Raw genomic sequence first — 19,227 nt, 5'->3', positions numbered from 1 at the left:
GTCACTAACAGTCTGATCGTGACCTAACAACACAAACTCTCCGCAATTAAGCCGGTCATCTATAGTTATAATTACACCGTGAACGCTTATAATGTGCCGTTTGCTGTTTTATGGTATTCTATATGTATAGTGTTTATGTATCCTTGGTACTGTACGGTGTTTTATTTATCCTTTATACTGTATGATGTTTGGCGGTATCCTTTATACTGTATGATGTTTGGCGGTATCCTTTATACTGTATGATGTTTGGCGGTATCCTTTACACTGTATGATGTTTGGCGGTATCCTTTACACTGTATGATGTTTGGCGGTATCCTTTACACTGTATGATGTTTGGCGGTATCCTTTACACTGTATGATGTTTGGCGGTATCCTTTACACTGTATGATGTTTGGCGGTATCCTTTACACTGTATGGTGATTACTGTATGGCTTTTGGTGGTATTCATTATACTCTGCAGTGTTTTATCTGTTCTTTATATTGTATGGTGTTTGGCGATACTCTATATACTTTATAGTATTTTAAGTATTTATATGCTGTTACGGTTAAGAATTTACCGTGACAACAATTTAAGAAATCCCCTGTGAACCAGCAAAACAGAACAGAGACAGTTCGTTTACGTTCAAATTATGTATTGTTATGCAACGAGAGCAAGGTATACAAAGTCACAAGTCAATATAACAATGCTGATTACAAATACAATTCACGAGAGACACAATCTAAGTCAGTGGGTCACAAAATACAATCTAGCAAACTCACCAAAGTCTTGGTGTGAGAGAGAATCAACTACGGCAGAATGTCAACACAGCGATCGGTGCGACAGCAGATAATGTAGATCCAGGCGTTGACGGGATTTCAAGTGTTAACTCCAGCAAATATGAATGAATGTCAGTGTGAGTGTCGCCCTCCACCCGGCAACCAGCCTATTTATAAATAAACTAAGTCATTTCCCAAAAGTTCGGGCACAAACGAACATCGTCAACACTGTAGAATGGTCTCGAAACAGTATCCCGGAAGTGAACACATAGAAAACTAGGAGCAGATAAATTCTGGAAAACCAGAATGCTAAAAGTGTTGGCCAACTATTAAAACGAAATGTGACCCATCATAATTGATATTCAACACACTAAATGTTGTGACCCAATAATAATTATTACTGAATTAATAACAAAAATATACAGAAAATACACACTCGTAACAATACCGTGTAAAGGGTTCATGTATTCATTACACTGTATGGTGTTTTTGTGGAGTTTTATAGTATTCTGCTTAGTGTCGTACAAAGACATGGGGCTTGACTCTGCACAGTGTTAACTGTGTCCCAGATTACTGGACCGTTTGGTGTTTGAGGCTAAAATGAGCTTTCTAAATGTAGACCATGAAAATGAATAATTGTAGCGACAGCATACACCTAGGTGTATCCCCAGATGGTAATCCCCGCACAGGGACAGCATACACCTAGGTGTATCCCCAGATGGTAATCCCCGCACAGGGACAGCATACACCTAGGTGTATCCCCAGATGGTAATCCCCGCACAGCGACAGCATACACCTAGGTGTATCCCCAGATGGTAATCCCCGCACAGCGACAGCATACACCTAGGTGTATCCCCAGATGGTAATCCCCGCACAGGGACAGCTCGCACAGATTCGGTGAATATAACTCATCCTTCATCATGTCACAGAGATGTGGCGTCCACCTGGTAAATAAACTAATGGTTGATTAATGAACATTAATGGCGAATACGCTCCGGACACATTCAGTTCACGTCTCCTGGCAGCTTCATGCAATTGCGTCAGTGGACACATCCTTGCATTTGATGATGGTGATGTTGGGTACGTTTTTGTGATTCAGCAGATATTAAGAAGAACGATATATTATCTCAACATCACCCCCGCCCCCAGCTGTATTGTGTCCATAGACGCTCTAATGTGTTTCTACTACACATCAAACTAGCTTAATGAAAACACGATCAAAATGCCATTTACTTGAGATTATGCTTGAAATTTAAGAAGCGCTGAAGATGAGTTATATTTGCATTGTAAATGCAACACCAGCTTGTCGGTATGAAATGCCGTCAAGTACCAGGAACAGAGACTCAGAATGGTGTTTGTTCATATAGCCAACATGTGAAACACAATGAACGTGGAATGTACAACACTGTCAAAACGGAGACTTCGGCAATTTGGACTTTCCAGACATAGTACGACATTTCTCTCTCCAAATTGAAAAATGCTTTCATTTCATCAGGATTAGTTTGTTCAAACTCAGGAAAACCTCATATATATGCGTATATGTGACGGCGGTCTGTAAATAATCGAGTCTGGTCCAGTCCATCCTTTGACTGTCTTCATGATCATCGATCTATCCACTTGCGTAACAATGCATTAACCCAGTGAGCGAGCCTGATCTCTTACTATCAGTTCTATCATGGATTTTCAGATGAAGAGCTCATTAAAATCGTGAAGTATATTATTAAGTGATGTCTCTTTCTTGAAGATGTAACAGGTACATGTCGCCTTTCAGGTTGACAGTTTACAACCCCACGGTCCACCCATGGAGAATACGGGTTGTTTTCCACTCAGTGACACAAAGTAGCAGTGGGGGCAGCGTCAGTAGCTCTGTATCAGAAGAAATTAACAACATGGGACAATAATTATTCGCACACAATAAGTGACCTTGAAATAAATGTTGTTGGAATTATGTCTGAACGATTCGCTTTATCGGCCAAAGGCTCTGAATTCACACAGGTCGGAACACATCGGTATTGATTAATAATCACCCAACGACTGTAGACTCGGTCATACATCGATTTGAGGCTCCTTTCACGAGGCAACCTTTACTAAGGTTAACCTAAACTCCCATTCTTTAACATTGCACTAAGGTTATCTTAGACTTAGGTAGGATGTGGCCTCAGCTAAATATGTTTACTTAAACATATCCACGTTTCTCTATAGTCTCTACTACTCAGCCTTAAAACACGTGCTTGTCGGCGACCGTTGCCTGACGCAATGGAAGTGTGATTAGCTTAGGAGGAAGGTGGGAAGTATATAGAAGTGAGCAATAACTATACACTTGAGACTTTTCGTGTCCATATTTTATGATTGTTTATCATATCCTCCATTGAGACCAGCCATGATCATCTATCCAGGAAATTCTATAGTTATTTGATCCATTCCTTCCTTAGCGTAACCCGACATAGCTCTTTTCTATTCCCGTGCCTCATATTCTTCTCTACTCTTGCACCCCACCCCCATAATCTGTCTGTCCCTCCTCTCGATGTATGTTCCATGTATTCACGTCTCTCATGTCAAGCGACCTCCTCGCTCCTACCCCCACACCCTTCCTGTCTATTCATACGCCCCCATTCATACAATATACACGCAGGTCTTGTGTACGCATTCGATCTACGCCTGTTTTGGTTCTGCGATCAGCCGATTGGTCAATGCTGATCATATCCCCATTTCCTGGACACGGGAATAAGGTGACCCCGACAGTTGAAGGTCATGATGTTTCCTTCAGTCAACAACCGTCGGACTTGCTCAGACATCCCCTGAATGCGGATACATGCACAACTGCAGGCGTTGGATATCGCCCAAGTCGGTGGGAACTGCCGCCAGTATATCTTCACTGCATCTGAGATTTGTGACTCGGTCTGCAAGATCTCACTTGAGTTTGTTTGCATTCACAGAAAGGCTTACCTATGACTGAATTGTCCGTAAAGCTGTGAGTATTTCCAAGATAATAGCTTAGAGATAATAGAGTCATGGTCATTTACAAATCTGGTCAGTGTAGTCCGTTCTACGGACTGGTATGATATATGCTAATAACATGTCTGTCTATTTCACTTACTCCCGATCAACATCTGTGACCAACTCCGACACTAATCGAATACAGGCTGACTTGTCACATCTTATAAACCAGTCATATGTTCATTATCTCACCGGAATTGTATCTGACACACGCCATTGAACTCGTTTTTGTCCATTTCCTGTACACTTTATTGCTTTGTTATCTCTAATATTTATATTCAGTATTCAATATTAATACATTTTACATGATGTTTTACAACCATCTGTATCATATGTAACTCACACCCTCAACTACGTGAATTACTAATGAAGCCCGTCCTACACGCGATTGCTAGGCAATCTTGCAGAACAATACTCTGCCACGTCATAACTGTGACACAGCTGACCACTGCAGTACGCCCTGATACAAATGCAGTGCGAATGACAACTGCAGTAAGCCCTGACATACCTGTAACATTGATGACAACTGCACTACTCCCTGACATACCTGTAACATTGATGACCTCGGCAGTACGCCCTGACATAACTGTAACATTGATGACCTCGGCAGTACGCCCTGACATAACTGTAACATTGATGACCGCGGCAGTACGCCCTGACATACCTTTAACATTGATCACTTTCTTAGTAAGGCCTGATCTGACAGTAATATCAAATAAAATAATTATTTATGTTCATGATTAATGAACTCCAGTCTACCTCTGACATATTTCAGCTCCAAAATCAGTCTAGTAAACCAATCACTGCAAGGAGATACTCGAGAAGTGAAATATTCGTTCCTTATAGACTGAAGATCTGTCTACAACTCTCGAATAGGCTCGTAACCAAAGACCACACATTATTGTAAGTTCCAAATTTGCAGTACACTAATAGAAAGTAAATTGAAATGTGCCTCACCATGAAGTGAAAGGTTCTGCATTTGCATCGATACAACCTCAAGTCTGTCAACAGCATGAATATGTTTCTTGTGCTTACACAATATATGACAGAATGTCTCCAGTCACATGTCGTCTACACTCTAGTGGATGTCCTTCAGACAACACAACCAGGAGGATAATCACATCGATAGGACGAGGGTGTCTGCAGTCTAGTAGACGTCGTTCACACAACCAAACTAGCAGGGTAATCACACTAGACGTGGTCAGCGTGTCTACCATCTAGTAGACCTCTTTCAGACATCATAATCAGCAAGGTAATCACACTCGACATGGCGAGGGTGTCTGCAGTCTAGTAGACCTGCCTGTGACAACACTACCAACAGGGTAATCACAATAGATAGGCGTATACCTGCCTGTGGCTACACAACCAACAGGGTAATCACAATAGATAGGCGTATACCTGCCTGTGGCTACACAACCAGCAGGGTAATCACAATAGATAGGCGTATACCTGCCTGTGGCTACACAACCAGAGGGTAATCACAATAGATAGGCGTATAACTGCCTGTGGCTACACAACCAGCAGGGTAATCACAATAGATAGGCGTATACCTGCCTGTGGCTACACAACCAGCAGGGTAATCACAATAGATAGGCGTATACCTGCCTGTGGCTACACAACCAGCAGGGTAATCACAATAGATAGGCGTATACCTGCTTGTGGCTACACAACCAGCAGGGTAATCAGACAGTAGACAGGGTGTCCTTCCGCCACTAGAAATACATGCAAACTTGATCTCATCTTTCTCGTTTTCTGTATCCTTTCTGTGATGTATGAGGCCGTGTATTTAAAACGCTAACGTACGCTCTGCGTGTTGTGCAGCATTGTATGAATGCTTTATGTGTAAACGCTGTATTTATATTAGGAGATGAAGCTATTCAGTGAGAAAGAAGCAATGCATAAATATATCAAATTTGTTTTTTCTGCTATTCGGGGTTATATCACAACATACAATATAAAAAAAGCTTCATACCGCGGGGCACATTTATACTTTGACAAAGCGACCAGCAAAAATAGTGTTTTGATAAACCTGGAGTAACCTTTAGGTTCACGTTAATGAGTGCGTACGGGGTTCGTGCGTGCGTACGTGCACGAACGTGCGGGAGGAGGCTTGTAGGATTAGGGCGGTGGTATTTTGGAACTGGGGAGAGAAACTTGTAGTGGAATGTGTGTGGGGGTGGGGGGTGGGGTGGGGGTGGGGGAAGGTGGTTGAGGAATGAAGGCTACGTGTAGTGGAATGTCTCTGTGTGTGGGGGGGGGGAGGGTTTCTTGTAGTGGAATGTATGTATGTTTGTGCGTGTGTATATGTGGTGTGTTTGGGGGGAATAATATTCATCTGACCTCATACATTTTGTCACATAGATGAAGTCTTAAAGGATCGATGACGACTGTTTTATAACAGTTACAGGTAAAAATATGAAAACAACTTTGCAACATCTTCAGCACGTCCACGCGGTGCGTGGTTGCAGCACCATGTGACGTAGTCACTCTGTCACCGGTGCCAACATATGCGACAACAGCTGTGACAAGTCACTGTGACAAACTCGCCTGGTAGTCGATATAGCGGTCGATACAGTTTCTGGTGTAGTTACCCATAAAGTTTCATAACACGAAGGAACGACATTTTATGGAAATGGCATTGTTTGACGTATTACTCCCTATTGAATCTGTTTCACAGAATAAACGAATCTGTTCATTTTGTGTGTGACGTTCTATATCCAGTAGGGAGACAGGAGCAGATAACTGACCCAGTATATTGTTCAAATGTCGGGGTACTACTAGGTGTCTTCATTGTGTACCAACAGTGCAGTAGAGAATGTGACATATCGATGCCAAATCACACGGTGCCATGGTTTCAGTGTGAATTGATTTAGTGAAAAACCATCATCATTTGTGTTGCTCAATCATTAGGCCTTCATTTTACGTGAATTCATGCCTTGTTCATCAACGCTTCCCCAGTCTGAAATCTCCAGCCACGTCACGACTAACACAGAATGGTGCTTTATCCCCGGATCTGAAACAGCATGGGCATTAAGTCAGGATGATAAGATAAAAAAGGGCCCAGAACTATCCTGCGCCTACCAGTCTCATCACACACTACTGGCTGCAACCGCGAAGTGTTGGGACACGAACAGCATCTACCTATCCGGCATGTTACACTCATTAGTTCCACACACACACACACACACACACACACACACACACACACACACACACACACACACACACACACACACACACACACACACACACACACACACACACACACACACACACACACACACACACACACACACACACACACACACACACACACACACACACACACACACACACACACACACACACACACACACACACACACACACACACACACACACACACACACACACACACACACACACACACACACACACACACACACACACACACACACACACACACACACACACACACACACACACACACACACACACACACACACACACACACACACACACACACACACACACACACACACACACACACACACACACACACACACACACACACACACACACACACACACACACACACACACACACACACACACAAGGCCCAATACTTTTCAGTTACTGATATTATAACCATATCGAATTGATAATCTTCCATCTACAACACTATTGGGATTTTCCCTCTCCCACACCTTCTACTTTGGTGTGAGGGAGAGTGGCGTTCATGTTTGACAAGGACTATCACCTTTTTGGGTCTGCTGCAGACTGTCTCACACGCCATCGAAATATAGTTTAAAATTCAACACTGACTTGCCCAAATGGAGCGACAGCTGGAGATGTAATGTTTGGTTTGAAAACAGTTTGACATACATCCAGTAGCAGACGATAAACAACAGTGTTGTTTCATTATGATGTTTGTTTATTCCAACAACGAGTCATGGACATACATTTGGCCCCGAACAACGAGAGATAACGATTGTACATAAAATTGATAGTCTGTTTTGACCATTTTTGTGTAGTGACTTTTCAACTGAAGTTTTTCTTTCGAAGTGTCACACAAATGACATAAGTCGAGTTTATAAAGACATCTTGCCTTCTCTTACAGACGTCCGCACAATTAACAACGTCTCGGTTTGCTGCGGTGAAGGTCGTTGCCGTCAGACATCCAAAATGGCGGACAAAGATAATCTTATTGCTCAGTTGAAGACCCGGATGCAGGGTGTAGACCCTCTAACTGATGAACCAGAGTTCCATACTGACTCAGAAACGTAAGTTGACCAACCTAATGACAGTTCTTGCTATTCTTCTCATGTATCTTCGTGTAGGTGCATTTTCTTGTATTTCACTCGTGTATTTGTGGTTAATTGGGAAGAAAGTCTACAGTTGTACGTATTGCTTTGTCACTGATGTTGAAGTAATTTTATTTTTCGAAAGGAGTACATCAAGATTTAGGGTATGAGGTATTAAGGTATTAAACAGATTATTTTGTTAAGTAATTATCCAGTAACCACGTTAGACGATAGATCATACAAAATCACATTACCATTTTCAACACAACACCGTTAACGTTTGGTTGGTGGGTTTTTATTGCGAGTCGCTAATTTTCATTGATCAATTCATCCAATTATTGCCACTGTTATGGCTTTTACTTCCAATGAAATCTGTTCTGGGGGATATTTTAGTCTGATTTCTCCGACGATTGCGTTTAAGATGTGTAAACACACACTGGTTGTACGAATTATGTGAGTGAAAGTTGATGCAGTGGGACAAGTATGTTTTGTCTCTGCTCTTATCCTCATTTGCCAGTTTTTATGAATGACCTCGCTATTACGGTAGATGTGGATTTTTGGTGTCTGATGAAAGCTTACAATATCTGGTAACATTTGAACTTTGGGGATACCAATAACCCTAAATCTATGAATTAGATATGGTCAAATGAAGTTTTTGTCTTTCCACTCTATATTTATTTCTCATGCAACAGAAATACCACAGTGGATACCTCAAAAACGTGCATCTTTATAAGGCACAAATGTTATTGCAGCTAACATGTAAGGTCTTATGGCGTCTTTGCTTGTCTCAGTGTACCATACCTTGTTTCGTGCAGTCGTCTATATTTGTGGGAGCGATGGGGTAGCCTAGTGGTAAAAGCGTTTGTTCGTCACGCCAAAGACCCGGGTTTGATTTCCCACATGGGTACAACGGGTGAAGCCCATTTCTGGTGTTCCAGTCGTGATAGTGCTGGAATATTTCTAAAACCGGATCAAAAGCAGACTCACTCACTCTGTATTTGTCTGAGTAATCTCAGTTTAGCCGCACAAGGTCACAAAGAGCAAGGTGAATGTTTTTTGTTCGGAACAGCACACATTTTGTTCGTAAACAAAACACCGTGGACCACCTTATTACAGTATTCATACACACGCGCGTTTCTTAAATCTCTGAGAAAGTCACGTTGTTGTCTACGGATTTAAACAGACCATCAGTTCTTCCAGTCGACACGACCATTGAGGTTGTCAGAATGATGATTCGTAATAAGAGACTAGTCATTCACTGACGACTTGGATGAAGGATGCTGCCAGACTGCAGTAATCATCACCAGTATGTACCACAATGTCCACACCTTGTAATTTCACGATCAACGGGAGCCATGAGGAAATGTTCATTTTGATTAATGATGAGCTTGTGATCACAGATCTTTTGCTTTATTAACGGAATATTAAAGGAACAGAAAATTATAGGAACAAATATCAAATTCAAACTGATGAAGTTAAAGTCACATCGTGCTAACATCAGACAGACAGGTTATTTGATTGAGGTCAAGGAACAAAACGTCTTTCCAAGGTATTCTAATAGAAATTCAACTGAAATGTATTTTGTCCATTCTAATATATATTACATATTCAATGCTTATCAACGTCAGGGCATGAGCTAAATATTGCCAAAATCAGGTTGTTTTGTTTTGTTGTCAAAGCATGTATTTCTATGTACATTCATTTTCGAACAACGGTCATATGTGTAACAATATTGATTACCATATATTTCCATGCATTATCTTGGTGCAAACAGTTCAGTTTGTGCAGACCACGTCATTCACAACTAATCTTTAATCTTCTACGTCACCTAATACCGACAACTGATTGGATCAACAGATGTTGTCTCCTCCGAGGTCCGCGCGAGTACCGTGTCAGTTTAATTTTTTTTCTCCCCCTACTCAGTGACTTGATTAGCTTCGGGATCAGGGAAGACCTCCTTCACTCTAAGTTGGTCTGATGGCATCACGGCGTGTCTTGGCAATACTTATCTCTGGGATTTGATAGATTTAAGACTAAAACCAGTCGCTCTGAGCTTTGGTCGATAAATATTTTACTTGAATCTGACAATCAGAGCATCCGGAATTGTAATCCTAACTTCAGACCAAAGTTTTTTTCAACATGGTATTCCATCGTTTTTAGAGGACACTGCACAAGATCTCACCAGCAAAATATATCGATTTCTATAATAATAATAACATGTTTTGACTATTATTGACGTGAACCTTTCAGAAAATGAATTATGTAAAAGACATCATTAACGTGACTGTCAGTACCGTTGGTGAAATCTTGAAAAAAAGAACATTCAACTACCACTGTAAGTATCAAAGAAAAAATATTGTCTACAAACTTTATCGAAACACTGAAGCATTTAACTGCACGTCTAAATCGGAGAGAACAGAAGAGGTCGTACTCTGTGAGATAACGTTTAAATGTAACGGGGAAAAACATTGTGACTATTTTCCTCATCACTGTGTATTGCAATAGATACATAGGAGTATCGTCAAATTTTAGTCGTTGATGTCGATATCAATTAAATTCATGCAGCTGTTATGGTTGTTAAGCGGTTTCGATGTTCACACTCGTGGTAGTAGGTCAGAAATTGATGGAGATATATACCAAACATCAGTATGACTGTCACACTGTCATACCCCTGTACATATCTATTGTGTGATGACGCTGCAGATCAAACATCACTAGCACTGTATAATGCCTGTCGCCATGTTACCTTAACTCATATCTACTATTTGATAAGGTATATAGATGGGAGGAATGCCGGCTGTAGTTGGTAGAGGAACAGGTAACGGTAGGGAGCCAGGTGATGGGGATATACCATGAATGTATGGGAGAGACAAGTATGTATATGAAGGTGATTGAAAGATGGGACAGTTGAAAACTGAATGAGTGAGTGTAGTTTTACGCCGCTGAGAACTACAATATCCCAGCAACATCACGTGTGGGGACACCAGAAATGTGGGGAATCGAACACGGGTCTTCATGGCTATGAGCGAACGCTTTAACTATTAAACCATTCAACCAGGCTACCCAACTGCCCCAGTTTAGAAAGAGCGTGAAGGGAGCGTAAAAAGAGGCCTCAAACAGTGGGAGATGTGGTGTTGGGCGAAGGGTTCGTATTCCACCACCACCATCTGGTGTCTGACGTGTGTAGCCGCCAGTGAAGTCAACATCCCCATCGACAATCAATAGTCGGCTTGACAGACACCTGTCGTGGGTTGGTCTGCACAGCCAGATGTAATTTGATTCATGAAATCCACCATATTTGAACCATTAATTTCATCTGTCACTGGCCATAATTGTGTTGCATATGGTAGTATTGATTATTCAGCTTTCGCTTCAAATTCCAATGGTTAACACTAAAGCATAAAGCCTCTCTGCCAACCAAAAACAGGCTAGGATATGGAAGGTAAATACTGATGACAATGGTATCAGAGGAACACAAGACATGCTGGGTATACATCCCGGTGTTCTGTCAACACCCGCACCCAAGTTTCATTCCATAATTATGTGTTTGTTTCCCAAGGCTATACCAGGCTATACTCTTAACCTTGATTGGTGTCTTCAGTTTCGAAAAAGATATTCCAGTGTTTTCACTAGTTTATTCTTTTTCATATACTGACTGGCTAAAGCGCTTTTAAGGCATAGCTGACTAGTCCACCTATAACTATACAGAGGTGTGCATACTATTTTAATTATTGATTTGTTCTATCCTTGAAAACACTCACATGTAGAAACTCACCACGAGAACCCGAACATCTGTAGTCGAATATCATATGAGCCTAATGATCATGTTAAAATAAATTTACATTGCAGTATTTATAAATATTTTTGCAGACTCGCGCGCTACTTGAAATCACGTGACTGGAATGTGGACGACGCTGAGCGCCTGCTGAAGGAGACAGTGGAGTACCGACGACAGAACCGCCCTCTGCACCTCAACTGTCGGTGGTGCCATGAGAGACCTGGCTTTCATTCCATGGTCAGTCTCCGAGATCTCCTAGCAACCTGTCCAATACTCCATTCCCTGGATATTAGTGCCAATATTTGTGATGAGTCTGGGGACTTTATGGTCGCCGGAATGTCCTTATGATTAGTACTGATGTTTGTTTGTTGAATATATATAACAGACAAAAGGAAAATTATTATAGTTACACTTTGAAAAACAATTAAGCATACAATTGTATTTATGACAACTTCTTTATGCATATATCAAGCTTGATAATGATGTAAGAACCTACATCGAAACGTCGCTTTATGCAATAAACAAGTTGTCATCCATAAAGTTGTATGTTTCATTTTTGAGTCAACAACTTCAAGAATGCCGATCAAATTCGAAACATACCTATTACTGTAGTGATGTCTCATTGGCATTCTTGCCCGGTGTGAAGGAGTATGACAGCTTCACTGCCTTCATCGTCACTGCCGCTTACACAATAACAACCTTGTTCTCGGTGCTGATATTAACCTTATATATTGTGATATTGCAGGAGATTATGACCACAGTATGATGATAAGCAAGGTCGTGTCATGAAGTGGTATTATCGGTAATCACAAGTGGCTATAAAGGGTTTTCGGCTGACGGTAATACACAACGTTGGAACAATTGACATACATTTACTTGTTTACCAACCCTGAACTTGCTTCACCGCCTATAGGTATTTTACAGACAAATCCAGGAATGGGAATAGGATTAATCAGATGTAGGGTTCTGGCACGCCCAAGGGACATAACTCTACACATTTGGAAGGGGGACCGCACGAATGGGACCACCCGTGCCTCGAATTCGGATCTAAACATGCTCACTGATATTTATTTCTGATAAGGAGGCAGACAAAATGGGAAATGGGGGAGATTAAGGTGACGATGCATGGTTCGGGGACAGAAAGAGGAGTCTGGAGAACCACGATGTAAATAGCAACCTTTGACAACATTATAATGTTTCTGTAGAGTTATAGTTCCTGTGTGCTTCCAGCGCCAGATTGGTCATGACGAGATGGGCCGTCCTGTTATCTACTCCAGCTTTTCCCAGGCTTCAACTCACCGGAACACAGTGGAGGACTCCGTCAGTCATGTGACCTACCTCATAGAGAACGCTAAGTTGACGATGCAGCCTGGGATATCCACCTGGGTGTTTATCATTGATTGTACAGGTAACGAGGATTGTGATTCATAATTGTTTGTTCATTGTTTCGTTTGTTTTGCTCATATCGCCTGTTCCATTTCTTTCCTCTTGTAGGAGGTTTTACAGAGTTAGTTATTACCTTAGATAAACTTATTGCGGGACATGGGGAAAGGTTTTCTCACAGTATTTAAGACCCGAAGGTTTACACATTCATGTAATCAACTCAAACTGTTTTTAACGGTCTTTCTAAGTTTCTGAAGGTAGTGAATGAATGTGAATGAGTGTAATCTAAGAGATACGATTAAGAAAATTGGTGCCAAAAATAATGTTTGGTCCGTATAACAGGCCTATATATGGATTTCAAATGCAATCATATTTTTTGACATCGTGCAACCATCGGATCTGTTTCTACTTAAGGTTCCCGTGTGGGTACACTGTGTGAAGCCCATATCTGGTGTCCCCCGCCGTGATGTTGCTGGAATATTGCTGAAAGCGGTGTAAAACCACTCACTCACCCACTGTGTTAGTTAGCACTTGTTTCCATACTGAACGTGACTGCGTGCACAAACGTAGGTATGTTCTGTTCGTGACGACGAATAGTGATAATGCTGATCTCGTTATTATTTTGGGTTTTTTTACCGTTGTTGAATTTTTGTATCGCTTTATCCTTATTTCCAGGGATGACTCTGCAATCATGCAACCCCAAGTTAGGTTATGGTGTCACCCAGATAATGGCCAACCACTACCCGGAGCGTCTCGGCCTGGTCATCTGCCTCAACCACAGTCCAATCTTCCACGGTGTGTGGAAGGCTATCAAGGTCTTCCTCCACGAAAACACAGTCTCCAAGATGAAGTTAGTGAGATCCAAGAGGAAGATCCAACAAACATTCCAGAAATATTTCTCCGAGGAAATGACGGCGTGGTTGCACGAGGAGATTAGGCTCAACAAGGTCAAACCTCTTCCTGACGGTCAAGCGCAGTTCTGGAACCCTCCAGCTGAAAAGGGAGGTCATGACCCCCGGGGGACACCTTCCTATATATCAAAGTTCATAGATACATATACCAGCAATATCAGAGACACCGCTAAGCGCATACACAAACCGCACCCAAACGTATTGGACCATTTGTGTGGGACGGTTTTACAAGTGACGATATCACCAGAAGAAGCTAAAGAACGCGAGGAGGCACAAGCTGTTGCGGAGGCATCCAACTTCGACGGAAGTGATGACGACACTGAAGTACATTCTGTGCATATTGATGACGAATTTAAGATACCACAAACAGCCTTGCCTTTGAGCACATACTGACAACGTCGATAACTCTTAAGAGGTCTGCAACGATGGTCCCTGGTGTTTATAATCATTTACATTTATCAAAGACTTTGTCAGATTCAGGATGATATATGGGTCAGTGTAAGATGTCGGGGGAGTGCGAGTGCCGTCAGCAGATAGATTGCTGTGTGTGCAAAGCGACGATAATGGTGATGACAGGAACACCGCTCAGATCGATAACCGAGGCTTTGGGGAACCAATTACCATCCCTTCTGGGCGGGTACGAGACTGTAGAAAATCAGATTACTAGATGAATGTGTGTGAACGGTAACCTAATCTAATTTAATGTTCACCTTTGTCTGTGATCACTAATTTCGGTGGTGGGAAGTGCAATGTCTTCCAGTGTGTAAATCCTGAAGTGAGAGTTACTTCCCCTTACACATTCCGTTCAGAGTTCATAGTAGCAGCGAAGCAGTAGCAATTTATTTTCATCATTTACGTTATTATCGAAGAGGTTTGTTTTCGTCGCTCCTCCATCACATTTCTAGGAAATAACTCTCATCCGATGATTCTACACACTGTTACTTATAAATGGAATGAATTATTACGAAGTCGTTCGTTTTATTCTGATATGTGTTTGTGTTTTGTCGCGCGTATTGTTTGACATTATGCCTTATACAGCTCAGAATGCTGACAGATGACAGAGGCATGCGGTGAGTATAACGTTCAATAACCTGTGAATTAAAGGTAGTCATCAAGCGTGTATTGTAAGTGCTGACTATAACCCCAAAACGAGGTTTTACCTATTACTGTGTTTAGGACACGATGTGGATAGCTCGTTCCAATATAACCTGACTTTTGGTCTTATAGTATTCAGATGAACTCCTTTAAATCAATACATATATATTATATACAGAACACAATGGCTTCACACTGGCGGATTTTAATAATGCAGGGCGAATAGGTCCACTCCGACACAAAAACATGGTGTGTAAATCTGTGGGAGGAAATCCCTTCATACCGAAGGTGATGACGTGGTGACACCCAGACAAACGACGCGGGTCAATAGTCACGGGAATACGAACTGTCCCCAATGGGTTTGACTTACCAGTGGATGCAAGTTGTAAAAGAGCGACTATACCTTGATACAACCAGGAAGTCCATTATATCAGCACTGCAATCGATGTGCGCAAATAGTTTCCAAATGTTGCCAGCCATTCGGGCTAGCTATGCCTGAAAGTTATTATCCTTTAAAAAATCACTAGCTGGAAATTCGAATGTAGACAGGGGTTGCATCATGAAGCATTAATATGATGAACATGTTTATCATTCATGATCTTGAATGATTTAATAGAGTATTATAACTTAACAAGTGTCCGAGAGTGATATATCTACGATATTATTCCATGAAAATTCATGAGCCAGTCGGGGAAATGACCGTGGAGATTAACAGCCCGACCGAATTTTCACCAACCTCGAGCTCGCGGACCGGTGTCTATTTCCGAATTTCGCATATTGCCCTTATGCTATCGACTTCTGCCCCACACTCCATACTGACTGTTGAACACTCAGAGGTAATGATACGTATGTCACGATGTTTATTGCCATTTACGGGTAAAGCGAACTCCCAGGACGCAGGTACACGTATGTATGTACACATGGACGCAGGTACACGTATGTATGTACACATGCACGCAGGTACACGTATGTATGTACACATGGACGCAGGTACACGTATGTATGTACACATGCACGCACATGAGTACACACGCACATATACATAATATGTCCCGTGGTAGTTCCGGGGAGGACAACCTTTGCTGCGTGCAGTGAACACAGCTGGTATTGTGATTTATTAGAGAAACTTCAAGAGTGGCTTGTTATTCCTCTCAAAGGAATATGAGGCTGAAAGAGAGAATAAATAGTCCCCAGGAACCACAATCAGCTGGGACAGAGGGGGCCGATACTTGAATGTCCGTATAGAATTACCAGTTGAATGAGTGAGTGAGTTTACTTCTACGCCGCACTCAGCAATATCTAAGCAATATTCAGGCGCCGGTCTGTAAATAATCGAGTCTGGAGCATGCAAATCGGTGATCAACAGAATGAGTATCGATCTGCGCAAATGGGAATAGACGGAATGTGTCAAACAAGACTGCAAGCCCGATCCAGTTAGTCGCCTCTTACGACAGGTATAGTCACCTATCTTGGCAAGCATGGGTTGCTGAAGACCTATTCTACCCCGCATCCATACGGGTAAAGGATCCAGTTGATGGAGCCAGTTCCTACTACAGCTACTACAGCTACTACAGCTGGTCATTCAGCATCATCTTTTACAATTTTGGTCACATGTTTTAATTCTTCATCCTGTCGGTTAGCAGTGATTCTAATCCTTTTCAGGTCTCAGAGAAAAGTTTTACATCAAATACCAGAACTCTACCTCATTCATCAATTGATAGGTTCAACTTTTGTGTTTCATAAAGACCAGTTCACATCGTATATCTTCTACAGTGTTGATGACGTGTAGAAAAGGCGCATCGAGGTGGAGAGGGTGACCTTCAGTTTGTCCAAGGTCGCATGGAACTAGATAAATCGTAAAGACATTACTTGATGCCATGTACGTATCACCCTATGTTCTCTCTGAAAACAGGTGACAATTACCTCCTTGCTCACTTCCAGGAGACATATGGCCGGGGCCGGGTCACGCCTCCCCGCGGAGAAATCAATCTGAAATCATATCACAATGGCACCGGTGATGGATGGTCAAAGACTTCTACTTTGGTGCGAGTCCTGTCGCAGATTTAGGCTTCTAACCGGACATGTCACTGTCCAGGGACACATTTCTCCCGACCCTCGCGGCGGAGGTTAATCGATTGGGCTTCACGGGACAATCACTCTCTAGTCTCATCATCGCCATGATATAGGTGACCTTGATGACGACATTCCTTCAACCGTGACGGCACCTCCGGTGTTTGACGATGTAGGGTTGTGTGCGAGTCGAGACCGCTGCACGAGAAACAAAGTACAAGCATCTTGTCGTGATCAACTCTTTGATTCATCTCACTGACGGGTAGACAGTTTAAATTACATCTCACAACGTTTCGTTTGTCTTTCTGTAGTTGTGTCCTGTTACCGAGGGATAACAGCGTCGACGAAAATTTTCAATTTTAATGATGTCTAGTCTCCTAAAACCGTCACTTACTAACACTCACTCACTCACTCACTCACTCACGTACGGGGGTGGGGGGGTGGGGGGTGGCGCGGACGAGGGTCAATACTGAAACTTACTTGTCACCTGCAGATTACTGAGTCAGTGTCTAGTGATGCGTCAGATCTTATTCTCCACACATTCATAACATTCATATCCTTTCACATCCTGGCTATGTCATTTATATCTTGTTTTCAAATGCTCATCGACTATCTGATGGAAGAATTACCATATACACGGATATAATTTACAAGTGATTCATTTGTCTAAATAAAAAAAACAAAACATGGAAATCAAATATATGGGCTTTCTTTTGTACGGTTATGAAAATGTCTCTATAACTTGATTTTATCTGTATGCTTGTTTTTCAGTCGAAAATACCATGGGGTAGCGACATTATACTCAAAATCTGAACTGTATTGGTACTTAGCACTAAAACGATTCCATATGTTTCAATTGTATTTGTAAAACTGAATGCATGGAAAGCTCGAAAGTTACAATTGCATATTTCTTACTTTTAACAATCAGTACATCTGCCACTTTCGTCACACAACTTTGGAAAAGATTCATCTTAACACAGTATTACCAAGCACCATGCCTAGTTCAACTGGAGGAAGATGAAAAGTCATACAAACACACCGGCCATCAATCATTCACCGAGTGTTGGCCATCGACCTCTCAGGTTTCATCAAGTATTCATGTTTTTCCCATGAACAATAAACATTCCAGTGTGTTTTAGAAGTTGGTTTGTTCACAGTATACTGTATGTAAACTAGGGAAATACATAACGAAGAGTTGGCTTAGAATCGTATTACACTACACATGTAAGTGGGTGTGCATGTGATGTTGTGGAGGCGGGTGTGTGATGCTGATCTGAACTGAAGGAGATTTGTTCAACTACAATCAAACGCGAGACACGCCATTCAGTCATCCGAGTCTGGACATTTTGTGAGAAACATACCAAATGATACATCTGTGAAGATGCACGTGGTTGCATCACTGTAAATGGTCAGTCATCTAATGTTGAGGCTTTGAACAGTTACGATTATCTCAGTCGCTGGCTCCCAGTATCGGCAGTCTCTAGAGTTGTGTACCGTATCGTAATTCATGTGTACATTTGTGTTGTCCATTTTTAGCACCAGAAACACCAATTGTGGCAACAAAGACTACATCGTTGCGTGGAACTCGTGTTCTGAGATGACCTGTTAACTGAATCTCTTGTTACAACGCGGAAACTACGTTCCATTTTAGAGTGAGTGAGTAAGTTTAGTTTGCTTATGAATATTCCAGCTATGTGACGACGGTCTGTGAATAAATCTATCTATCTGCGGTATAATCAATACTCTAAAGCCACAGGCCTATAGCACAATACATAACAGTTTTATATACGATATTGACTTTATGTTTTCATACAAGTATGACGTTGAGACGATTCTCAGTGACGAGCATTATTTTCTGAGTTTATCGCGTGATGTATGAACATAGCAACATTCTGAATCACATCATGGCTGTTGAAGTTTAATAAGGAATGGATTTTATCTTTAGATGGATGGGG

General features: G+C 41.8%; 1 protein-coding gene across 2 annotated transcripts in view; it reads left to right on the top strand.

Moving 5' to 3' along the window:
• LOC137257857 (phosphatidylinositol transfer protein 3-like) overlaps positions 1–15,830 on the top strand; it is a 31,119-nt gene extending 15,289 nt beyond the window's left edge. Inside the window, exons 1-5 of one of the 2 annotated variants that reach the window (XM_067795341.1) lie at positions 3,432–3,727; positions 7,852–8,014; positions 11,906–12,050; positions 13,044–13,221; positions 13,872–15,217. In XM_067795341.1, the coding sequence (XP_067651442.1) occupies positions 7,917–8,014; positions 11,906–12,050; positions 13,044–13,221; positions 13,872–14,500 (1,050 nt within the window). In that variant the 5' untranslated portion in view covers positions 3,432–3,727; positions 7,852–7,916 and the 3' untranslated portion in view covers positions 14,501–15,217. Of the gene's footprint in view, positions 1–3,431; positions 3,728–7,851; positions 8,015–11,905; positions 12,051–13,043; positions 13,222–13,871 lie in introns of those variants that run through there. The other variant, XM_067795340.1, reaches the window with a different exon arrangement.
• Positions 15,831–19,227: the final 3,397 nt, after the last annotated feature.

Source organism: Haliotis asinina, chromosome 12 (genome assembly GCF_037392515.1).
Source record: "Haliotis asinina isolate JCU_RB_2024 chromosome 12, JCU_Hal_asi_v2, whole genome shotgun sequence".
NCBI lineage: Eukaryota > Metazoa > Mollusca > Gastropoda > Lepetellida > Haliotidae > Haliotis > Haliotis asinina.
This window is presented reverse-complemented; position numbering and strand designations above follow the sequence as displayed.